This window comes from Clavelina lepadiformis, chromosome 3 (genome assembly GCF_947623445.1).
Source record: "Clavelina lepadiformis chromosome 3, kaClaLepa1.1, whole genome shotgun sequence".
NCBI classification, from domain to species: domain Eukaryota; kingdom Metazoa; phylum Chordata; class Ascidiacea; order Aplousobranchia; family Clavelinidae; genus Clavelina; species Clavelina lepadiformis.
In genome coordinates this window covers 23,556,028-23,581,627 of record NC_135242.1, presented here as the reverse complement: position 1 = coordinate 23,581,627, position 25,600 = coordinate 23,556,028, and the positions used below count along the sequence as shown (strand labels likewise).

Genomic DNA, 25,600 nt, shown 5'->3' with positions numbered 1-25,600 from the left:
AGTGGTGTTCTATTAGAGGTGGCATTCAATTAGAGGGAGGCGCTCTATTTTTCAACCCTTCTTTAAAAGTGGCGTTCTATTAGAGGTGGCGTTCAAATAGAGGTGGTGCTCAAATAGAGGTTTTACGGTAAAATATATTTTTAAGACTAAAAAGTATAAAATATTAAATGGTTTAGTAGAAGTGATGACGTTCCTTAGATAGTGACATTTTAAATTTGTGCATTTAAACTCTTGTGAGGATTTCGTTACTAAAATACCGGTCTACTGTATTTGAGCCGTATTTAGGCAGTTGTAGACACTGTTTTAAACCAGCAAAGTAATAAATTTTATAATGGATCTAAAACTAAGCCGAGCTTTTTTCCGGATCTGGGCCGCCATGGTAGTCGCTATTTAGCATTGTGCTCTCAGTCAAAAATGATTAGCCATTCACTATCTGTTCCTATCCTAAAACAACTTTCTGGTCTCAAGTAATCACTGAATGACACTGATCACAAGGTTGTTTGTTTGTTTTCAAGTGAGAATTATTTCATGAAACTGTTGGATCAAATCAGTAGAATCCGATTGAAAACGATCAAAATTAATATGAAAACAAAAGTTGTAGCTGATGTATTGTTACTGCTTTATTATTTTTAAATTTTTTGCAACTTTAATTGATTTTATAGCAGATTTTTGATAAAATATTCATTTCCAAAGGGATTAATTTGTTATTGACTTTTTCTAAAAACAACGAATTAATGTCTTTTGACAATATGGGGAATTCCCTTGAAGAAAACTTGGGTTTCGTTGTGATGACCAAGTTTCCTCTCAAAGTCGTTGCGTATTTGAGTGAAAACAAGAAATAGAAAGGGGATTTATTTGCTCTTTTTAAATTAAACAAAAAAATAAAATCCAAACAAAATCAGTAATTGCTTGTCGTGGGGCGGCAAAGAAAAATACCCGGCAAAAGGAAAAACACGGCCAAGATGTAGAGTTTTTTCATAGAATATATACTGTAACAAATCAATTTTCTTAACGCTGTTACGCTGCTGGATCTTCTTTTCTTTGGTCTGCTTAGTTTTTTCTTTTTAAAAAAAAAAACTAACAAATGTTTCGTAAAATAACAAAAACAGTATGTAGCTTGGCACTCTGAAGGTTAACTCTATTTATATTTCTCTACACGAGCTTTCGCAAGCGTAAGCTTGCTTCTTCAGGTGTACTGTGAAATGGAAAAAAATTACTTAAAATTGCTACGTAAAGCTGTGCTTGGAAACAACAAAAGTTTAGTGAAATATTTTGGTCTTTTATACCACCACTTAAAAGCGTAAATGAAAAGGAGTTATGAGATAATAGAAACGAATTTGTATGGTAATAAATAATTTCTCATTGTTCGATCCTGATATGAAAACGTAAAGGAGAACCAAATATTCAATAAGGTAAAAAGTGTAGAACTGTTAAGTTTTTTTTGCAGACTCTAATCCAAGAAGAACGTGGTCATATTTACAAAACTATATATACAGCGCGAAAAAAAAAGAAAAACGACATCAACATATTTTCTCTGACCATAATCACTGGACCTTTTTATAGTCCTATTTGTGTAGGCTGTTTAACAATTATATTAGTTCCAAAAAATTCTTTATTTTATGGCAAAGTGGTGTGATTGCAAGGCTTGTTGATAAAAAATCTTGGGTCTAGTATACAAGTGCCCAACCGCAGGATGCCTTTGTGTTGTACTCCCCAGCTACAAAAACTGTGACATCATGTGGTTGTGCACTTGTATACTAAACCCAAGATTTTTTTAGGTAATTCGACTGGTCATAGACTCTGTAAAACTTAGCAGTTTGTGCGTTTAGTCGTTTATTTTTTGTATTCAGTATTTCATTTGATTGGTTTCACAAATGAACAGAAATGGGAACTTCCGTAAGAGGCCGAAGGTAATTTCTTGTAGAAGCATTTTTTATGAGACAGAAGTTTTTTAAATGCCACTGCTTACATCGACAATAGTAGTGGATGGATTATAACTTATTATGGTAACTTTGCATAAAATGTAATTATAAATTCTATATATATATATATATATATATTTTAATAGACTGGACGACTTAGTAAAAGAGAAAGTAACAAGAAACTTGTTCATAAAAAAGAGGTTATTTGATATTATGAAGCCGAAAGAATTGCTTGAATTCATGCCATGTGTCTATCTTGGTACCAAGGTGCATTATCATATGATTTGTTTTCTATAACTAAGGATTAATATCGCAGATGTAGATTACTCATGTTTAACAACTTTTAGCAAGAAATTGTCCAAAGTGAAAGGAACGATGGCCAGAGATTTTCTACAGGGATGTTTCTAGACAAGGTCCCCACATATGGAAATTGGGCTGAACAATTTTTAGCTGCATTGTGTGAAACAGGACACGAAGATGTAGTACGGCAATTTTTTCCAGGTACTGATACTACTTTACTATTGGTTTATTATTATTTTCTCATTACATTGTTCTGTCCTGCAAGAACATCTCTGATTTAAAAATAATAGAATATATATTTTGTTACAAACTGTAAAAGCTTATTAATTGCAACTTAGCTAAAGGGTCTAATAGAGTTACTTGAATTATCCATAGTAGTGTCTTTACTTGTTCTAGCATTTTTGGGACAAGTTACTTTGAATTGTGTAAAAATTGGAATTTAAAGGAAACGAGCTCTTTCTGAGTTTATTGTTTATATAAAAATTTTTATATAACAACTTTTTATCCTTTAACTGATTTCATTCTTCATCCAGAGTATTTTCCTCTGTTACCTGCATGTGATAATAACCACGATTCCCCTCCTGATGACGATGATCATCATCCAAGTGCTCCAGATTTTCCAGAGCTTTCTTCTCATCCTGGCCGAAACGAAGAGAGTTCTTGTTCACTTCCAAGTCCAGATGTGCCTCCTTCATATGAGGAAGTGGGTAGTCAAGCAATACTAAAATAATTTTCAGTATTATCTTTGACACAGTTTGTTTGGTTTATGTTGTATGCATACAAATTGAAACATTGTCCACTGTAGACTTTACGTATAGCTCATCATAAATATATTTACAATGAGACATTGACCTATAAGGATACTATGTGTATGTTTTGCAGTCAACAAGAGGCGAAATACCAAGGTGTAATGAAGTTGATGAAGAAGATAGAAGACCAGATGGGTCCAGCATAAATGAGAGTGATGAAACCCGACCAAAGATGCCGGTTTACTCAGAACAAGAACCCAGATGTCAAGTTCGGATGAGTTCTGCTGATGATAGTGACTTGACAATGACTGAGGTCTCACGGAGCGCAAATAATTCTGACATGCCAATAGACAGCAGTGCTAGTACATACAGTAGCAGGACCACATCCAACACCGATCCTGAAATTTCAGATCCTAATTATATTGATGAAGCCTTAGCTCATACACTTTCATCTGTCAATCAGCAAAATAATCCACCGCGTGAAAATCAAGCAGAAAATAGTAGGTTTGAGAATTCGCATTCTCCCAATGAAAGACGACAGATGGTGTACTTAGGATCTCCAGCTTCTTCGAAACTTGGGTCTGCACAAAGTTGTGGTTCACTTCCAAGCAAAATGCACAACACCCAAGATATTAGTGGTTCATCTCTAGCGAAAGTGCCTGTAACGAAATCTTGTGCTTCTGATACTGATGTGTCAACATCTTGTAATTTGCATAGTGTTGCTATGGAGATTGAAAGTGAATCTCTTCACGGTAATACACACATATCAGAACCTGTCTTTTCCGTGTTTAAAAAACCTCAGCAACAACTACAAACAGATTCTGAAGAAAATGAAACAACATATCAGCCATCAAGTTTAACGTCAGGTTCTAGTCATGATAGTAGTTTGAGTTCAAGTAATACTCCACCGGAATCTCACCCTCATTCTTCTGCAGCACAGAATAGGCAAGAGGTGGTGAGTAGCATTGAATCCTCGCTGGTAAAGGTTCCTCCTCTAATCGATGAAAAATCTGATGAGGAAGAGGATGGATTTTCTTCATCTGAATCATCAATTGCGTCAGCTGAATATGAAGTAGACACAGATTCCTGCCTTCCCAGCTCTAATCCTGTTCCTGATAGAAGTAAAGAATCAATTGAAGATGGTGTTTTGTCTCTATCAAATACGACGCAAATTTCATCGGAACAAAGTGCAGGAGTAACTACAGAAGATCTCCATAGAAAACGAGATCAACCACAAGCTGTGGATGATGAATTGTTGCCTGCATCACCAGATACGTCTCCAATCACTAACATCACTCTAAAACTGCAGCAAGGATTTCGGTGGCTTCAAAACTGGGGTAGAATTGAAACGCCAGTTTAAGTTAAGCGATGTTAAGCCTATGTTGGTTAAGCTTAGCTTTTGTTGTAAGCTATGCCTATGTTGGCTGCTATCCTACAGCATTCACAAAACCCTGTTTTCAAGAACTTTTATTAAGGTCTTAATCTAGCTCAAATATGTGCATATATTTTTAAAGAATATTTGACATTCATACATATAAATACAATATATACTTATTATCTCTGTGTTTAAAACACAGCTATTTCAGATGCAATGTTTTACTTTTTGTACATTATTGCTATGCTGTAACCTGAAAAATTATGTAAAGGTAACGATGACGTAAAATTTCAAATTATTATTGTTTGTACGTTACCATAGTATTTCAAATGATTTTCATTCTTGTAAAAAAATCTGCCTGTTTAAATAATCTTCAGATACATTAACAAACAGAACGATGAGCTTGCATGTAGTTTGGTTCAAGTTAAGCAAAATATTTTTAAAAAATCAACTTCTGTCATAATTTTTGCATCCATTTATGTATGCATAGATATAAATTGTTGTGCAAAACAATGATTAAAATTCCATATTAAAAATATCATTTTATTATTCTTAAGTAATTGTTGCCATTTTTTGTATATTGTTGTGTCACAATGCTATCCTTATTAATAGTTTCTACGCTAAACTTTCCTGAACTGTGCTGAAATGTTCTAAAGTGTAAACCAGCCTTAAGTGTTTGAATTATTACTTTTGCTAACAACTTTAACTTTTCATTGAATTAAGGAAATTCATTTATTTACTTGTGAGATATATATTTATGGCAAGGCTGAAACACTATTGTTTGCAGGAGGCCTTAGAAATGTCTGCTATCTGAATTTTGTTAAATCTGATTCTTCATGAGAACTGTCCGGTCTTGAATGAAGGACTTCTAATATGAGGTTTGTTATTGCTTGCCATAGAAAAAATTGTAATGGACAAGATAACTGAACTTTCTTCTGTTTAATTAAACTGGTTATTAAAAGATATTTTCAAAACGTTTTCTTGTAAGAAATAACATTTGTGTGTAAACGAAAACAACAAGTGTTCTTCAAAACCTAACTATTTATGCATAATAGATATTTTAACCAACTGCACAGAACAGATGAAATAATTACTATAAATCTCCAGCTTTGTATCGATCGAGGCTTTGATACAGTCTGGCTCTGTTGCAGCGAAATGAAAATTTTTAACATTTAAAATCTTTAACTCTGAATTTAAACCAGACTGTAGAAAGATACTTAATTTAAACTAAACTTGGTCACTGACATATTGGCTCTATAGTGTAGAGCTGGAGATATCCTTCATTTTGTTAGCTTTAAAACAACTCACACTGAGAGAAAACTCTTTTGCAAGGGTATTACCCTAGAAGCAAAGTTAACTTTTAATTCCATTCTAGTATTCTATTACAAACGAAACCTAATTGCTTTCTGTCATGTCCAATCTGAACAACAATGGATATGGCATACCTGTTGCTTTGCTGAATCATATGAATCACATGTTTTAAAGTACTAAATGTAGCTTAATATGACAATGCTAGAATTTACATCAGTGCAATAAGATATTAACTTAAACTTGCAACATGAAGCTTTTATTAATGTTAGCCATGTTGTATATCTACAGTGAGCGAGATAGCATTTTAAAGCGAAAAGTGACGTATGATGTTAAAATTCGACGTCTTCTTTTGCAAAGAATTTGTCCGTCACAGCTGCTAGACTGGATGCCCTGTGTTTATGTTGGAACAAAGGTACAGTAAATATTTAAAATTAACTGACCTCTTAATACTATTCCTCATAATCATAAATTGTTTTTTGAATATCTTAAATACAGTATTAGAATGCTTTGCAGCAATGATCAGTCAATTTATCCCTTACTTAGATTTTGAGTAGAAGTGAAACTACAATAACCAGCCTGTCTTTGAAACATTATATTTTTTGACAAACCACATATGATATGATCCATAATGGATGCATGTATCTGTTCAGAAGATGTCATTATCAGTAATGACTTTACTAAGGCTTGTGACATAATAATGCATCCTAGGGTGGTCCCGGGGTATGCAACTTCCAACAAATTTGAAATTACATTTACAATTTGGATTCCTTTTTATTTTAAAAGGAGCCTTGTCAGGGAGTTAATTGGTGCTGTTTAGTAGATTCTGAAGGTGTGTTTGATTCAGATTTACTTAAAAGTGAAAAAAATTATTTAGCTTTGTCTTAATTTTGTTAAAATAGGCCTACTCTGGTTTCTAATGCAGAATTTACTTTACCCAACAGCAAGAAATACAACAAATAGAACGTAATCAAGGACAGGCATCAGCGGCTGCTAAGTTCCTTGATGCTGTACCAAATTTTGCTGGATGGAGTGAAGAATTTATTGACGCTCTTTTGACGATTGGCCAAAAAGACATTGCCAACATTTTACAAAAGATCTTTTCAGTTTGATATTTTTATTTTTGCCTAACAGTTTTGTTTGTGTTTAGTCACGTAAAATATTGTATAAATTGTATGTCAGCACTCAATCGCTTTTGTATTATGTTCAAAAATCACTTTGTGTACTTGTGTTTGTAGTTGGATATATAATTTGTAATTAATTGTGTAAAAACATTTTCTAAATTTTAACAAAATGCAGTTGTTCTTATTCTTTGTAGAAAGAAATGTATGTTTTCTGTAATTTGCTTGTGATGCAATTTGTTTTTAATAACAGAGTAAGTTAAACTTCCTTTGCATACATTTACGTGTACAATCCTCCTCTTTATGAGTTACTTTCCATACTGCCGTTTATAACTGGAATTCCATTGTAAGTCAATGATTTTGACGTTGTGCATAGTAAGTTACTGCACAATTTAATCGCTACTGCGGTGTTCTCTTGTTCAGACACTTAAAGTGTTGAGGCTGTGTTCAAGTTTGATTGGCTGACGATGTCTATCTAACAATAAACGAAAAAGTGGCAAAGCCGTTTGATTTTAAATATGTACGTATGTGACGCTATTCCTCGCATAGGCAGGTGTTTCTAGGTCACCCAGACTAGATGTTGGTGCAAGAATTAAGCAGACTTTGACGCCGTGTTGTCATTAGTAATGCACCGATCTTGCGCTTCATTGGAAACACGGCTGATGGAGCAGTCAGACATGATGTGGTCTAGGATTTGCTTCTCCGTGCTACACTCATAGGCCATGCAGAGGAAACCACTCCCCATGAAATCAAATACAAGGAACAGGTCGGGAGACGAAACATTGGATGCCTGCTTGCGGTTGTCAACTGCTGAAATCGATGTTGATGTAGAGGTATTAATCTTTAAGTGACCAATAAACAGAAAAGTTGTTTGAATTGTTTGGCTATGGTTTAATGGTTTTCGTGTAAAATAAACTGTTTCGTTTTCTTAGCACTGATGTAGCCTACTGTGTGTGGCCCGCGAACAACGCTCAAAATAATATTGTGGCCCCAGATGCTGACAAACTTGGACCACCCGTTAGACTAGCGGTTGATAGATAGACTCTACCGACAAAAAACAATCGCTGGCACCTTTTAACTGATATAACATGGAAGTAAAATGGAAATATACGTAGGCCTACATAGGCCTATGATGGAAAATTAAATCAAAGGTCGCAGCTTATCAGTCTTAACTTATATTACTCGGTCTTAATTTACCTGCCGAATTAATGATCTGACTCCGTGGTTGCGTGCGGTTAGAAATCTCTAACCTTAACGTGTTACTACTGTTACTAACCGAAAGCTATTACGATTAACAGATACAGTTTATCAGAAAACAATCCTTTATTATAGGAACTGTACAGGTTCCGATTATTATGACACAAGCACAAACTTAGCATTCACCAATTAAAACAAGTCTAACAAATTACATTTTAACACGACTGACGTAATACGTTCGTACGATTCGATATCTCTGTCTGCACGGCTACTCGCATATTAGCACGAGTTTATAAAGCGGAGCGATGTGAGCGGAAGTATTCAACAAAATATACACAAATAGGTCAGAAATCGCAAACGATAAACTAAGCGTTGGGCAATGGGGATTATACACAGTTTAAACTCGGATGCTATGAAATCACCTGGTAACATAATAAACGGCGCTTTCACATAAAGTTGTTTAGGGAAAGTTTCCAAATATTAAGCGACAATTGCAGTTTCATCAACAAACAACATTTCAATAACCAACTGGCGAACACTTTCCCACGAATGATATATTGGTATCGGATGTGGCTCCCAAGCCACTACACGCTTGCGATTCGTCGGACGATGCCACATATGACGATTTATATTACATTCAATTTTGGAGTCAAATCAGAACTAGCTGAACGCTCATGCATTTCAAAAAAATTTCCTCACTAGCTACAGCAACATTTAGATGGCGCGTCAACATTGGGTTTTTCATGGTTAGAATTCAGTAATCATTCTATTTTTCGTCAAAAGCGCTATGGAGAAGAAAAATCAAGCTAGTTGTTACTAACACGCGCCTATAAAAAAGAAAAAGTAAGCAAGCTGAAAGGCTTGAAAGTGCTTAAAAATAATTACTTTAATAATTGCTGGTAACAGCTAGCCCGGCCACTAAACTCATAGATCAGTAAAATTAAAAAAAATTTTCAATTCTCTTCGAATTAAACAATCTTTATTGTGCTTAATATTAATTTTAATTGCTATACGTTTTGTAAAAGGATAAAAATATTCTGTAAACATTATTATAAAACATTTAGTAAATGTTTCAGAATAGTTAGTTTTAAATGTTTTTTACGTATACTCATTCAGTTTAATCGTGACTTTGGCACTGTGTTTGCGAAACTGAAATCTTCCCATAGGGAATTTCCCACTTTCGAACCAAGCGGTAGTTGTTGCATAGCGGTATAGCCTATGAATTTATAGTAGTCTACGACTCTACGCCTAAAGAAGGAAATCACAGAATTGCTTGTGAACTCTAGCCTAGGTTTATATGTTTCGACTTTAGCACATGTTTTCGGTGTGTATTGTGTTTTATTTTCTGTACGTTCACAAAGGTTCTGAGCTTATGTAAATTCACTTGATACTGTGGAGATGGCGATGTGGATTGTTTTATGTTGGCTTAAAGCGAAAGGTTTTTAGTCTTTCTTTTAGAACTCCTAGCCTATTTTGTCTTTGACTCCGTTGCGTATGCTATTTCTGATTGTTTCTTTAAATCGGCACAACATTCATAAATCTAAGTTGTTATATTGTCCAAAATATAGTCGTAGTCACATCAGAAACAATTTCATCACCATTTCACATCCGTATAGAGCAGGGGTGGGCAAATTTGTTCAATGAAAGAGTCACTTGCGGAAAAATATAAACACCAGCGAGCCGCAAAATCAGTAATGATTGTCAATTTGGTTATTATACTATTAGTAGTCATTTTGGGATATTACTTTTTAACTAAAAGACCCATAAAAACATGTTGGTGAGGTGCATTTTGACAACCTTTGCCATAGACTCATAGAGTATAGAATCTATACCTGAAAACAATGTCGGAATCGATGTCTAGTGTTACGTCATAAACGAAATCCTGGCCTAAATAAAGAAAAACTACACAGAAACTTTCATAAACGGTACTCTTGGTAGGCTTTACATGTTTTTGGAATTTTACGATTCAACTAGAAGAGCCACAAAAAACATGCCGGAGAGCCGCATGCGGCTCGCGAGCCGCAGTTTGCCCACGTCTGGTATAGAGCTATCACTTCAATTGAATAATGAATAAACGAGTGGATGTAAAACTGATGGATGAGAAGAGAGAGATTTTACCCAAGCCTAAGTTTTTATACCGCTGTATCTCAGCCAATCAGCGACAGACTTGTTGCTTGCCATGCTACATGTAACATATGTAATATCTAACATTATTTTACGTCACCGAGCTTTTCACCCAAGTACCATCAAACTTTATACCGTGTGAAACGCAATGCTACTTAAAACACTTATATCTAGGTCAGTATGTCGGTTTAGCGATATAATGTTTGAATAACAGCTTAACCAAAAATAATACACCTGTCTAAACTAAACATTCAATTTACATCTAACTGGAGAACACACAATCGCTTATTAAAATGCCAATTATATAAATTATTACAATTTACTATCACGACCGCCACAATCGTAACCACGTAGTCTACCTTTATTGACCTCACTTTTCTCTGTGTATGTTTTAATTACGGATGTTCCGAACCTGAACTCAAACGTTCGGCATGAACTTCATAATTTTTAAGTGTTCTCCCAAGCCTAGACAACAAAGTTTGGCAAAGGCGCAGTCAATATTGGCTTTGATGGGCTTCAGTGCCACACTTAAGGTGCGTTATTCTGCACTTAATGACTTGGACAGAACTTCGGTGCACTCAATTTTCAATCGATTTAAAGATTGAATAAGTCAAACTATGTACGTTATTTGTGTAATTGCGGACTTTCATTGCATTTGAGCATTTTTGCACACCGTCCTTGCCATGTTTGGTTATTTGGCACACCCAAGATCTTACTAAAAACAGCCCCTAGTCTGCACTTTTGCAGTGTAGTCACCAGCCCGATATTTACTTTTTTTTATCAAAACGTTAATTTTTTTGGCCAAAAGTGACAATTATTCCAATATTTTACTAAGGGGTATAGTTTTTAATCTTGCATGAATTCTTCATCATGAATTTAGGGAAAACTAAGAAGTCTTATCATAAAAGTTTCAGGTTTAAACTTAGGAAAACATTTGAAATATCTATGCAAATTTTCATAACTTACATCATCTCATTTTCCATTTCATTTCAAGATTTAGGCTATTTAGTTTCAAAAATGACTTAAGCTTTGAAAAAGTGCATTGTGCTTGCTTTTGTAAAAAGCCAGTTTGAAATGGATGGTCTCAATTTGAGAGATTACCAACTGGAATTGGCTGGTCCAGGTTTAAGAAGTGAAAACTGCATGATAGTCGCACCAACGGGTAATTAAAAACATTTCATGTTTCTTCCAAAACTTTTGTTAAAACATGACATAACCAACTCTATCAATATCAAAACAATATTGGTTAGAAAAAGTTGCAATTAGATAAACAGAAGAAAAGTAAAATTTTTCAAAATTTGGGTAGTTGCTAAGCATAGGGAGTGGTAACGCTTAAATGAAGGTTTTCTGGAAAATGGTAGCATAAAGCAAGCAGTTTTTGTGAAATGGTTACAGTCACACCAGTTATCATGTCATGTACATTACAAACATACTTTTGAAGTTTAAAACTTCACATTAAATTCCTATTACGTGGAGAAATAGCCAATTGTGAAATAAGATTAAGCATTTAAACTTTATTATGATATGTTTATATTTATAGGCAGTGGAAAAACGTTTGTTGCGTTGAAGATTTGTCTGGATCATGTCAAAAGGAAAGCAGAAGAAGCAAAAGTTATATTTTTGGTGCCGCGAGTGCCACTGGTGCAGCAACAATACAAGCTCTTTAAACAGTAACTTGAAATTTATCAGAATTTGATCTGACTTTAAAGTATTTCTTTCTTAATGTACATGTAGAAATAGTACTTAATATCAGCGCATAGTTTAAAACTTTTCCAGGTTTGTAAAAAACCTTTTTGTATTGGGTTTTGTGAAAAATAATTTGAGAAAGTTTTAACTAGTGGACCAAGTAATGGCCGATTCCACGTTCAATTTCTTGTTTTCTTTCTGGCTGCATTTCCATGTGATTGTACTTCACCAATTTTGCCAAAACGATTAATTTGATTTAGTCAATAATTTGAAATTTATCACAGAAATTAAGATTTTGCAAAGCACTTGAGTTTTATGGGCAGAATGCATACCATGACAAATAGTCGCAGGATAAATCAAGCTGAAAGGAAAAAAATTTGAGACAAAAGGAGAAAACATGCCTGATGACTTTTTACTGCATTGTAAAACTCGTTAGCTACTTTAGTCTGAATGATACATGGTGTATATGGCAAAGTAGTAATAATCTAGCTTATGGCAGATTTTGCAGTCCATGAATTGGGTGCTTTTTGTGGCGACATCAGGTTATAACATAAATACTCACAATGTCCAGTGTAATACAAAGTGAGAATTCTTGCAGTGATGGAAAATATAATCTTAACTTTCTAAAGCATTTCGTACTTACGTAATTTGTGAAAAAATAGGTGTTTGAAGTGGGCAATTTGCTAAATTTGCTTAGCTATTTTGCTAAAGTTATGATCCAAACATTTGTAGCTTATTCTACCTTGCTTCATTCAGAATGTTAACTTTGTATTTTTCTTGTTCAGGTATTTCAACCCCAATACTATGTTTCAAATCACTGGTGATGCAAATTCAAATGTTCCAATGCACAAGTCTTTACAAAACCATCAAATAACAATCATGACTCCTCAAATTTTAGTAAATTTACTCGGGTAATTAGTATACATTATATTGAGCTTACGATGCAAGTACATCTGGTATATCTGATTCGGTAATTCCATGAGCTATCCATTTAAATTATGTTTTATTTGCAGTGATGAGTTATTGGACATTCAAGAGCTAACTCTTCTCATATTTGATGAATGTCATCATGCCGTGAAGAAAGACCCATACAGTCAAATTATGAAGCATTACTTGGATGCAAAATTTCAACCAACATCAACATTACCACAGGTTTATTATGTTCAGTTAGCATATCTGGAGGAATAGTGGAATAGTCCAACATCTTAAACACAATCTAACCAGATATTAACCAGATAACCACACATATTAACCACACATATTACACATTGACCAAATTAACCACAGATCTACAGATATACAGACACATATATTAACCAGATATTATTTAACCTAACCAGATACTAGTGCATTGAAGATCAAGTCACAACTCGCAAAGGCTCATTTTTCATCTTTTGTGTTGTTTAAGATCGTTGGTCTGACAGCATTACCAGGCTTTGGAAAGGCAAAGACCATGGCTAAGGCTGAAGAAAACATTAAAACTTTGATGGCAATCCTGGATATTTCGCTTGCACCAGTCCGAGTAAAAAAATATATTTCCAGTCTTCGACAGTATCAAACTGAAACTAAAGATGGTGAATATTGTTCATTACAATTGTATGAAAGAATATTACACAGGATGCATGTGATAACTGTGATAACGCAGTGATCACTGCTAATGTCGCAAGTATAAAGAAAGTAAAGAAATAAAAAATAGTAAAGAATAAAAAATTATGAACGAATTCCTCTGGATCTCATGATAAAGTTTCTGCTTTTTAAATATTTCTTTTATTTTGTAGAAATGAAAGCAGTGTCCAGGAGAAGAGGAGACCATTTTTGTGCCGGCATAAAAGCCGTCATGGAACGCATTCATCACTTGATCAAAAGAGCAATTGATGAATACAAAACAGGTTGTTAAATAGCAATAATGCGTAGCAAGTGTTTTTGGTGTGTAATTGTTTGTTTCTTTAGAAGGCTCAAATGGTTCAAAGGCTCAAAGCTCAGATGGTTCACATAGACCACTTTGCGGTTAATGTTATTAATGTATACTGGGGTACTATTGCGCAGTTTCAAAGTTTGGTTTGAAAAAGGTGCGAAGGAAAATATAGATTAGATTGGTAGCCGGTGCTCTAGTGGTGACAACACTGTTGAGTTAGGAAAGAGATTTTTTTCAGCTTGTGCATTTAAAGTGAAACCACTGCAAGTGTATCGCTTATATGGTCACTTTAAATTTGTGAATGTTCAACATCTTTTTAGTGCTTGAAGGAAAACTTAAATATGATCTTCGTGCTTCACCGGGCAGTCAAGATTACGAGGCGTGGTGCGTTAATCTTTATGAAGCGAGCAAACTTATAAAGTTTACCGAAGCAACCCAACGTTTCATGACATACGCCATGTTTTTGAGGGTTTGTAGCAATCAAAGTTGTGCACACGAACATTGTTATTAAAATTATATTATATAATGTACATTGTCAATTACTCATCAGTTATATTTGAGTATCTTTTATTTGTCAATAAAGAATTATTCAAGGTTAGTTTGATTATGCAGTAGTTATTCAGACTGGTAAATATCTTTTAAAACTTTTTTGTCTAAGACCGAAAAATTTATGTCGCACGATGCTAGTGATTTATCAATGTATGCAGGAGTACAACACATCGTTGATTCTGAATGACCACGTACGTAGCACTGATGCGAGAGATTATTTGGTGGAAAAACTTGTCCTGGCCAATTGTGCTTCGGAAAGTGTAAAAGATGAATTACTGGAAATTCACAAAAATATCTGTGAAAAACAATTTCATTATTTCGGTATGGTTTACTATTTTACTATCCAATTTAATTAATTACGGTAAGTTATTGTAAGTTATTTTGCGAGAAAATGACCCAACACAAATTGCTATCATGCAATTTTTTTCCTAATAGGTGAATATCCCCGTAAGTATATATATTTTGTACCATCATTTGCTTTTTATCATACAGAGATGGATGAGAAAGAAAACATGAACCCAATGCTTGAACAACTTTATGAAATTTTAAGACAACAGTTTGAAAGGCAATCTGACTCAAGGTGCATCATATTTGTGAAGACTCGAGCAATAGCGAGCAACTTACTGACCTGTCTAAAAGAACAAGATGATTTGACTGACTTAAACCTCTTTCCAGAACAGCTCATTGGTTCAGGGAGAGCCGTTGATGCTGGTAAAGTTATTAAACCTGTAATTAACCACGAAAAGTATTTAAAATGCTAAATACTAATAGATTGTAGTTATAATGCAAAAAATATGCAGGTTATGAATTTTGTGTTATTATTTGATAAAAATCAGGTAATTGTGGTTTATACTTTTCACGAGAATCATGTTTTGAAGGAATGAATAAGACCAAACAAGAGGACACACTACAGGCGTTCAAGGATGGCAGATGCAAGGTTATTGTGGCCACGTCTGTAGCTGAAGAAGGGTTGGACATCAAAGCTTGCAACCTCATCATCACTTACAACTACTCCACCAACGAAATAGGACGTGTTCAGAGAAAAGGTGACATTTTACGGTGTCTGTTGACTTTAATTTTATCTTTACTTAAAATGCATTGTTTCCATTCTCCTTAAAATCTAATCGTCTTCCATGTTGATTATACAGCATTGTCATGTAAACTTATCTTTCCCAGAGCTTTTAAATATCAGATTATCTGCTTCTGCTGTTTATAGGTCGAGGCAGAGCAAAGGATAGTAGGATGTTGATGCTTGCTTATGATGACAGTGGGCACGTCAGACGTGAGAAGGAAAATGAAATACGAGTTGAACTCACGAAGGAAATTCTCGACACGATTGGAAGCCGTAACTCCATGTTGCTACTTAAAGATGTAAATTTCGTATTATGAGAATAAAGTGTAGATTTGTAAAAATTGCAATCAGTGAATTATTCTTTGATAACCATATGCTCTTATCTTTCGCCTGATGATCAACTTCTAAGTACAGTGTTGCACTTGTAAATTATAGCACCTTGAGAAACATGAAAGGCCAACATTTGTAGACTATTTTTTGTCATGAAAATATGGGTCGATAATTTTTCCTTGCTTTTCTATTAAAGAAAGTGAACTTTTTATGTGATATCTTTGGTTATTTCAGATCCAAGATATTCAAAAAAAATTGAAAAAAACGCAAGATTTTGAAGAAAAGGTAGAATTTTTTAAAAAACAACGAAAGAAGCCGGATATCAAAACTGTTTACAAACTCATCTGCTTACACTGCCACAAACAGGCCACAACTTCAATATGTTTTCGACATATCGACCATAAGGTTACTTGAAATTTTCTACGCGAAATTTGCCAAAAATGTATTTAACAATCTAGCAGCAATGTAGTATCATAAGAAAATTATCAGAAAATGAGTTTTGAAGAAGAAACTTAAAATCAATTTTTATTATTTTTTTTTCAGCATCACGTTGTGGTGGACGGGAATTTTCGCAAAATCGCTTTGTTTTCACAAGATCTTAACGAAAGCTATGAGGCACCACCAGATGGCGGTGAAGAGTTCATTGGACCAATTTTCTGTGGAAACCCAAAGTGCCGGTGACATATGCTTTGATATGTTTCAGCATTCTGTGAAACTAACTTTTCACTTTACTCTTCACTTTAGTAATGGCGATTGTGTGCTGATTGGACGTGTTTACAATACTTTGCTATAGTTTGGTCACATCAAATAGACGCTGATTAAATAAATTTGAATTATTTTAACATTGGTCACCAATGATAAAAAGAATTTCAGTTATACGTTTATTTTCACAGGTTGCAGTGGGGTTGGAGAATGCGCCACTCCGAATGCTACGTTCCTGTTCTAAAGATCGCCCACTTCGTTATTCATAATGACAAAGGCTATCGTGCAGTTAAAAAACAATGGAAGGACGTCCCATTTAACTCCTTTATAAGAGAACTTAGTATCGATGATCTAAGCGAGCTTTATGAAGCCCCACAAGGTAGATTGCCTCCATTATCCAGTAGGGTTGTGTAGGAAAACGTTAAAGTTATAACAATACAGTGTGGTGAGAATTTCCGCCAAAATCATGAGGCTTCAGTTTTGCTTTGTCAATTTGTTTTATATTTTACACAAAGTATGTTTGTTAAAACAAGTTATCAATATTTAATGTAACTATGTTATTCCAGCTGCTATTCATAGCAACGAAACTGCCATGGATATGGAAAATCCAAGTCATACTTCTTCCAAGCCTCCTCCTTATGAAGAGGTTGGTGGAGTTTTATCATCGTCATTTTTGAGCAAATGCCTCAGCAATATAAGCAGGCAGTTGACAACTTTATTTATAATGAGCAGGCAGTCGGCGGCCGTTCTTCTCGCCCATTAAGCTCTTCGCTCCTTCCACAACGTCATTCTTATGATGAATTAACTTCTCTTAAAGATGTTGGTGTGAACCGACGTAGTGGAGCAAGAATTTTAGCGGATGATCAACGTCAAGAATTTGATAAGATCCAACGACTGAGACTACATGAACAAGAAAGTGGTATTCAGAGGAAAGACAATTTCAACCAAGAAGATCTATCAAACTTACAAGTCGGGACTCTTGGTGAAACGCAACCCAATGTCGCCGATGAGAGTTTTGACAGTATATCGAGCCAACCATCAGGCGATCTTGAAAATTCTGATGAAGATCGCAGCAGTGGAAACACTTCCCCTAAAAAGTTTATACTTGCTCCTAAATTTGATCGTACCACTACTTTCCCCAGTACTAGTTCTCCCAGGAACAATGAAAATATGCATAGACATCCCATAACCAGCAAGCACAATAACAAGTCGCTTGGAGAAAGGGATGAATATATTAGCTGTTTTCAAACTGTATCATTTCAATATATTAGTGGTGACAGTGAGTCTATCACAGAGAGTAAGGTCTTGATAAGTGACACTTCAACTACAGAAAGTGCGATTTGTGTCAGTGAAAGAAAAGTACCTGCCTCTGCTCATAATGATGCTGGCTCCGAACCGAATGTCAGTGATGACACATCTACTGAGGCTGAATCATCTTCAGGTGATGATGATCTTACGGAGAATGCAAACTCTGCAAACAGCAGCACATTTTCCAAGCCATTGGCAGTGGAACCAATAAATGACAATGATCGCCACAAACTCACTCTAGTGGCAGCAGAACCATCGTTGCCCTCACAAGCCGAACTGAAAAACTCGGAAGGAAATTTATCTACTAGCTGCCACCCACCACAAGAAAGATCCAACGTGGCACCAAGAGATGTTGATGATAATGTTGCAACTAGTGATGTACAAACATCATCAACCAATGAGAATGCGATGAAAGCTCCAGTGGAAATCATTCCAAAAACATCTGATCATACTGTTGATAGCCAATCAGATAAGGGAAAAGATCCCAGTTCATCAAGCAGCAGTCGTCAATCTGACACAACACCAGCCAGCAATCAACAGAATAATGAAAATGAAGGCAACTCAAATGAAAACAATCAACCAAGTATAACTAAGTCAGTGAAATACTTTTTTAAATCGATGCATAACTACGGCAGTTGGTAAAGTTCAAGAACTGGAAGATATTATAGAAATCGAACTTTTACATTGCCTATACACAGGGTTGCCATACCGTCCTTATTTCTAAGATTTGTTCTTATTTTAAAGGGCCAGGTCTTAGAAAATATTTTTGTCCTTTTTTCTAAGAAATGTCCTTATTTTCGTCTTATTTTTAGGGCAGAGGTTCGTATTTTGGGCATTTTGAACATTGGTTGCTTTCTCCTGTTGTGCACTGTTTAAGGTGGTATTCGTCTTTCGTCTCCTAGTCGTGCTTATTTCTCAGTTGAGACCGATGGCAACCCTGAGTATACACCTTACAGCAACTATAAAAACGTTTCTTGGAAGAAAGTGTTTTTGTACTAAGATGGTTCTGCCACTAGTGTTTCACAAGTGCATGATTATTTGTTCTTTCTTACTATGCTCAATAAATGATAAACTTGAAAATAACGTATTTGGTGCGTGAAGTTTTATTAGTGTGTTGATTTATTTAATTCTACATCAAATTTTGCACTTACTGCTTTTGTAATTCTTTTCATTGTAAACTTTGTTGTGTTTTAATTTCACATTCACGTTATTCATCAATTTGGCGTCATTTTGAGTATTAAGTTCATCGTTCCATTCTCTCTCAACCTTCAAACTAGATCATGTTTCTGATTACGTACGGAAAGCTTTAAAAGTTTATTACAAGCATTCAAAAATTTTTAAGTGAAATTGCATCAGTTTTAAGTACTTCTTGCATTTTTGTTATTATTATTAATCATGATACGGGTTCCCCGCCATTAAATACTAGTTGTAAACTTGTATCTACCTTTCATCACGACCTAGCCTATATTATATAACGTTTGGGTTTCTGATGTCAGCCAGCACACTTCATAGAATCAGGAAAAAAGATGATTATTATTCGTGAAATGATATTTGAGCAAATGAAGAGTGGAACAAAATGATAAATAGCACCATCCACATATAATCTTGAACATCATACTCGATTCTTTGTTCATCGTTCCGAGTTTTCACGTTGAGTTCCAGCCTTCTATCTCTCACATTTAACTGATACTCGACCATCACAACTTTACACAAATCCATGCAGTTTCATGCAACATAAGTAAATTACAGTTCAGCAAAAATAAGCCACAGGTAAAATCTAAAACAATTGTGTAGACCAGCTACATGCAACACATAAATATATGACTCTTAGCATTAAAACTACTACAAATGCCTGTAGGCAAAAAACAGACAAGAATATTTACAAAAACCATTATTTTTACACTCAAGACAATTTTTGTCTTTGCTAAAAATCTTAGGTAAATAAAGTCTACGCACGCACACACAGTACAACAGATACTAAATACATCAATTTTCATTAAAACTGATTCATATATCGACTCAAATATTTACCCCTCACACTTACAACAATAACACAATATGAGGTAACAGCGCTTGTAGTTCAGATATATGTTGGTTTCAGTTGTCTGCTGTACAAAACTATAAAACCCAGTGTTTAAAAAATGAGCTATATGACACAAATGTGTTAGCAGACAACTATGTCGTCAGTAGATAAGGTTTACCCAATGCCAATGGAACAATAATCCAATAAAAAAAGCAAGAGATTATCAATAACATAATACTGTAAACATTAAACGATGAAGATTTCAACCTATGGAGTAGGTTAGACAGATATTGTAAATTCAGCTGCATTAAACGAAAAATTTTAACACAGAAAATTCAAAACGCCAGAATCCGTATTGTAACTTTGTCAAAGTGTAGCATTTCCGTTTGGTATTTGACAGAATAAGAAAGCAAGTTAGAGTGATTAAAAGCACAGAAGCTCGGGCATTGGGGGTATTAAGAGATAGAGACGTCACAGCATATTATCACACAAAAAATCAAAGTAATCAGAAAGCTGAGGTCCAATGTAGGTCGCAGTGAAAAATTCATAAAACGATAAAAGCATACTTTTAATTAGAAAATGGCAGAGCAACCAAATCTACACATAATCGTATACATTTGTTGTGGTCACATTAGAAGGCGCTACTTCTCAAGGAGAGAAGAGTATGCTGAGAAGTCATGCAGGTTAGGATCTGAACAAAAAGATTCCCCGCTTGGCGAAGAAACATATCTGTAAGTATTAAATATTCTTTAGTCTTGCAGCAGTTAATAGCAACGTGCAACCGTCCACCCTATACAGAGCAGGATAAGCAGAAACATACTATCTAGTTTGTGTAGATGACTTCTGTTCACGAAGAAACTGTTTCTATTAAGAATTTTCTACTGGTGGGAGTTTTTAAACTGATGAAGGACCAGTCTACTAGTGCAAGCTCAATTGCTCGTGTAGTAGTAGTAGCTATGTAGTAGCAGGGGGAGCATTAGGAGTAGCTGTAGCTATGTTGGTGTATATTCTACCTGTATATGCTGGTGCATCCATGCCAGAATATTGGGTGCCTCATTTTGCCGATGATGCTCCATTGATTGTTTTCCCTATCGTAAGCCTCGATGACTCCCGAGAGTCCGAAGGATTCATCGTATCCACCAGAGACAATGATCTTCCCTTCGAAGATGGTGACACTTCCTCCAAGGTGGACTTGCAGCATCGGAGCTGTTGTCTTTACCCATTCCATCCTGAAGAAGAAGACACAATTAAAACAGAAAGAAGATCGTCAAAGAATTACGTTAATACTAAGACATTCCTTCTCTGGGTTAAAAATACACTCAAAGTATAGATGTCAAACTTAACCAGAAGCAGTAAAATTTGAAACGAAAACAGCAGGCAGTGAAATTGAAACAGGTCGCTACAACTCCCCATTTGCTAATCTATGAAATTTTCTACAGCTATGTTTGAGTTTTGTACATTAACTAAAACCATCTAATAAATGGATACAAAATGGTTCACAAAACCCTTGGTTTCACTTCACCACACTGGAAATTGTATGATTTACTTTTAGACATGGAAGTATGCAAATGGACGCTAATTTGAGAAACCGACAAATACATATACACTTATAATAGAAATATTACAATTGCCTTTAACAGCTAACTACTTGTCAACCCATCATGGCAGATCGTCTGTGCACAGAAAGTGATAAGCCGTGCCTGGAAAGTGATTACCAACTCAAATAAGAGTTATGACACGGGGACTTGTATGAAAAGAGAGCAATTATGCCGAGGCTGGTGAATGAGAATGAGTTGGCAATTAAAAGTATTTATAGTATATGGTTGAAAATTAGTCTCGGTCAAACAATTGATATAGAAATTCAAACAAGTACAGATGGAAAAATAGCTTATATATATATGCAAATAAAATCCGATACATTTAGCAGTATGGTCCTAATAAGGTCCTAATGCCCAGAGATAAGATGACAAACATATTTCAAGTGTTTCTGACAGCATAACAACTACATAGCAACATGTACAATTGTACATGTGTGTAGTAAATACTGTTCTGACGCAACATAGAAATCCAACCACAAACAACACATGGCGCTATGGTATATGTACACTGTACAATATATGGTGTTAGTATGTTGTAATTTATATGCTTTCACTAAACAAAAGTGGATTGCATTCCAAGCTTGTAAAAATGGTGCACAATGGATTATTAACTGTAGAAGCTGTATATTTATAAAGCACAGACCTGGTGGGGTTGAAAGTTAGAACTTCGGTTGAGTCTTCCCGGATAAAATATAGAAGCCCACAAAGTGCAACAATGTGGGGCGCATACGCCATCTGCGGGAGATCACATTCCAGAATGCTCCACGAATCTAAACATATATTTTTCGATCGATTATAATCACTGCAAGGTTTTAATCGTGTTACCATGGTGTTCGATGTTTATCGCATACAAATTTCAACCGTGCTTTCCTGACAGTACCATGAAAATTCACTTTAGCACAAGAAAAAGAAAGCTAGCAGACACAAACCAGTTTCTGGAGTATAAACTTGAATAATAAACTCCTCGGTGTCAAACTTGCAGCCGATCGAGTAGATCTTCCCGAGACAAGTCGTCACAGAGCAGTTGTTGACAGAATGAGGGAGAGAAGCGATCGTTGACCATCTGTCGGAGAGGAAGTCGTACTGCTCACATCCTTCCGAGCCCACCTGTGGAAATTCAATATAACCCAAGATGAAAATTATGACAAAACAATAAAAGCTTTTCCTTCTCTAAAACAAAGTGACACTAACAACCATTTGATATAAAACACAGCTTATTGTTCCAGTGCACTACAACCAACAACTGGAGCCGGCAATAAATTGGCACCAGTTTAATTTTTAGGGCAAGGTGAAGCAGTACCACATAAATGTACGAGTTGAGGACCACTGATCCGTGATATTCTCTGGCGTGGAGCATGGGCGCCACCTCAGACCACTCATTCACCTGAGAGTTGTACCTCCACACTCGATTGTACACATTAACACCGTCCGAACCACCTGAATTTTTACGCTTACATTAGTTTTCAGTAAAACCACATATAACATATATACATATAACTGCAGTAAAACATAAATTAGAAGAGGGTTAAGAAGTTTTGACAAAATGTGGATGGTGTATAAATTTTTTCTGTGAGCTTCTGGATTGATGGAGACAAATTAGTTGCCAACTACCAAGGCCCAACAGTAATCAATGGACGTCACCTGTCACATAAATGTCATTTCCAAGTCCAGTGGTAGCATAGCCACCCCGCAAATTGCCTGTAAATGGCTCTAGCGACCTCCACTGGCCGCATACCGGGTTGTAACTTTCAACTGCTGTGGCTTCGTCACAATTTTCATCACAACCACCAACGGTAATTAATAATTCAGCTACACCTTTAATTACATGATGACTTCAAACAAACTTCACGCTGACACAAAAATAGCTGATAAATCTAACTCAATGTAAAAATCCTAAATGAAGTTCCACACCCTTCAAGGTATCTGAAGTTATAAAAAATCATCAAATATCCAAAAAAAGAAATATTTTTACCAATGCTTACCGGTGGATGGCCGCGGTTGATATCTAATGGAGCTGATGTCGTGCTTGTCAAGCATGCACATGTGGAAGGTTCGTGTTTCTTTTATTAGGCTTTGACACAATGGCGAGGCCCGGATTATTGGATTTGTTTCAATTCTGGTGAGAAGATAAATCCGTCGAATGAATGGGAGACGAATAAAACTCATCAACCTTAAATTGAAAAAAAAGAATTTGCAAATAAATTATCAAAAAAATATTTCACAGGAAAGCTCGTAAACAACTGCAATTTCTGTGCTTGTTTTTGTTTTTGTTTTTGTATAAGGCTAGTGGCTTGTAATGATAAATCATAGGCTAATGAAGCTTTAACAAGCATACAGTTGACAACAAAGAAACAATGGCAGCGCAAATTTATATACAACTCATCATTATCAAAAATGCACAGTTCACAATCGTGTCATTTCATAATCACAACATGCTTTGTGCTGGAGAGGAAACCACATTTACGTGAAGTTGTTTATAATAATTTATAATTCTCACCGACAAAAGTCAGCCATTCTCTCGGGTACATTTGTTTTGAGCCAGGAGAGCAAGATTTCATAAGCGCTTTCCTCTCTGTTTATTCCAAGATCTCGATGGGACAGAATCTGCTAATACAAAAAAATTGTCAGGGCAATGTATGAGTTAAACATTTTAACATCTAAAACACTTGCCAATTAACTTGAAGACAAAAATAAAGTCAGCCAATCAGATTTTAATTAAATTTCATTTGTGGTGACATAATATGTGTCTGACTAATGAAAGTGTAACTATGATTAGGCATAATCCCATGACATGACATCAAAATTCGATTTTAAAACAACTTGAAATCCAGTTTCTAGATTCTGGTTGTATAAATATAAATACACCAAAAATTTCTTAGTCTTTTTCGTAGCAGAAGTTAGATACATCACCAAATTTTGCGTTACATTTACCAGGAGGCTATATTTAGTAGAAATAAAGCTTCCAGTAAATATCATGTAATTTATCAAGTACTTTTATCCACATTAGAAATTTATTATTATAGCCCATATTAAGAAATGTCCAATAAGGCAAATCTAACAAAGAAGAAATGCTATTAATGGTTAACTCACTCACACGCAACTTCACCTGTTTTAAACGAGTATATGACAAATTTAAAAAATCTTCATGATCTGCGAGAGCAACAATGTTAGACACAGTGTAATTCAAAGCTTTCTTGGCAAGATCGGGGCAAACCATATCCTCTGCAAAATCAATTATGTCCAAGCAATTTGAAGGATGAAGCTGAGATGCCAGGAAACCACAGCAAGCTTCTCGCACACTTGGAAACTAATAAACACACTTTATTTTATAGTCTTCGAATCCAATAAATCTTTAAACAGTAAATTATATATCTAACTAAAACGTTAAACCAAGTTTTTATCTAATGGGAATGACCTATTATTTTACTGTATTTGCAAGATGGGTAACATGAAACTTACTTGAAAAATGTCAGCAGCTTTCAGCAAATCCACGGCATTGTCTTCAAAAATAAAAATAGTTCCTGTGTAGCAGAAATCAATGAGAGATTCCATGATATGTGGAGCAACATCAAAGATCGTGACATTATCCAGGTAACTTTCTCTCATCATCCCAGTAAACATGCTCCTGTCAATCACAATAAATTATTTTGACACTACAAATTACTGCGTTGTATTTATATACACACAATATATACCAATCCTAGCTACTTATTATTAAAAATAGTAACTAAACGATTCATAAAAAGACAGATTCAAAAATTTTAAAACCAAAATCCAATCACCTGAAATAATTGCTTGCTGCTGCAAGAACAACTCTGTGTGAAGGGAAGCTGGTGTCCTGAACCCATATACTGACATCGAAGAACTTTCCATCCTTCCTCAGTGCATTCAAACCTTGTAGGAAATTATCATTAAATGAAGGGTCAGTGAATTTTTTAACACTTGTTACGTTGTCAGCTTCTTTCATGATTTGGTGACAAAAATATCATTTCACTTCACAATACTTCTTCTTAACTTAAACCTATATATGAAGTTCAAAGCAAAAATTAGATTAAATGCAGACGACATATCAGTAAACTCACTGATAGTCTATGATTCAAGATAAATTACAGCAGTTTCGCATTGTATTATAAGTTCTACAATCTGCTGCTGTTTCTTAATTTTATCCCCGGTAACATCTACGAAAAAATCGGTCTAGTATACAAGTACACAACCACAGGGTGCTGGTGTATGCTAGACCCTAACTACTCAAATTGTGACATCATCTGGTTATGCACTTCTACACTAGACCCTCTAAACCCTTCTAGACCCTTCTAAAAAG

The 25,600-nt window shown here is 35.1% G+C and overlaps 3 protein-coding genes and 1 long non-coding RNA gene across 6 annotated transcripts; 3 read left to right on the top strand and 1 right to left on the bottom strand.

Moving 5' to 3' along the window:
* The first annotated feature begins 812 nt into the window (after nucleotides 1–812).
* LOC143449957 (uncharacterized) lies at nucleotides 813–5,133 on the top strand. 2 transcript variants are annotated; one of them, XM_076950311.1, is made up of 6 exons: nucleotides 813–1,412; nucleotides 1,851–1,910; nucleotides 2,069–2,189; nucleotides 2,270–2,423; nucleotides 2,756–2,925; nucleotides 3,105–5,133. In XM_076950311.1, exons 2-6 carry the CDS (start codon nucleotides 1,885–1,887, stop codon nucleotides 4,329–4,331), a joined length of 1,698 nt encoding a protein of 565 aa, XP_076806426.1. In that variant the 5' UTR covers nucleotides 813–1,412; nucleotides 1,851–1,884; the 3' UTR covers nucleotides 4,332–5,133. The 2 variants fall into 2 exon arrangements, with proteins under 2 accessions (XP_076806426.1, XP_076806427.1); XM_076950312.1 differs by lacking the exon at nucleotides 813–1,412 and adding an exon at nucleotides 1,504–1,778.
* LOC143449958 (uncharacterized) lies at nucleotides 4,719–7,276 on the top strand. Of its 2 annotated transcripts, none has more exons than XR_013114625.1 (3): nucleotides 4,719–5,224; nucleotides 5,946–6,069; nucleotides 6,599–7,266. It is a non-coding gene; the product is annotated as an uncharacterized LOC143449958 (long non-coding RNA). The 2 variants fall into 2 exon arrangements; XR_013114626.1 differs by having other exon boundaries at nucleotides 5,089–5,224; nucleotides 6,580–7,276.
* Nucleotides 7,277–11,093: 3,817 nt separating this feature from the next.
* Nucleotides 11,094–19,112, top strand: LOC143448847 (ATP-dependent RNA helicase DHX58-like). Its single transcript, XM_076948763.1, has 16 exons — nucleotides 11,094–11,258; nucleotides 11,637–11,766; nucleotides 12,568–12,693; nucleotides 12,796–12,934; nucleotides 13,191–13,356; nucleotides 13,561–13,671; nucleotides 14,018–14,166; nucleotides 14,405–14,567; nucleotides 14,739–14,957; nucleotides 15,125–15,292; nucleotides 15,463–15,617; nucleotides 15,883–16,053; nucleotides 16,192–16,325; nucleotides 16,542–16,729; nucleotides 16,917–16,996; nucleotides 17,083–19,112. Exons 1-16 carry the CDS (start codon nucleotides 11,171–11,173, stop codon nucleotides 18,298–18,300), a joined length of 3,405 nt encoding a protein of 1,134 aa, XP_076804878.1. The 5' UTR covers nucleotides 11,094–11,170; the 3' UTR covers nucleotides 18,301–19,112.
* Nucleotides 19,113–19,172: 60 nt separating this feature from the next.
* Nucleotides 19,173–25,296, bottom strand: LOC143448849 (kelch-like protein 21). Its single transcript, XM_076948764.1, has 11 exons — nucleotides 25,062–25,296; nucleotides 24,739–24,904; nucleotides 24,386–24,586; nucleotides 23,777–23,883; nucleotides 23,262–23,449; nucleotides 22,921–23,094; nucleotides 22,580–22,716; nucleotides 22,209–22,386; nucleotides 21,923–22,049; nucleotides 20,695–20,910; nucleotides 19,173–20,410 (listed from the first exon to the last, which is right to left on the bottom strand). Exons 1-11 carry the CDS (start codon nucleotides 25,244–25,246, stop codon nucleotides 20,323–20,325), a joined length of 1,767 nt encoding a protein of 588 aa, XP_076804879.1. The 5' UTR covers nucleotides 25,247–25,296; the 3' UTR covers nucleotides 19,173–20,322.
* Nucleotides 25,297–25,600: the final 304 nt, after the last annotated feature.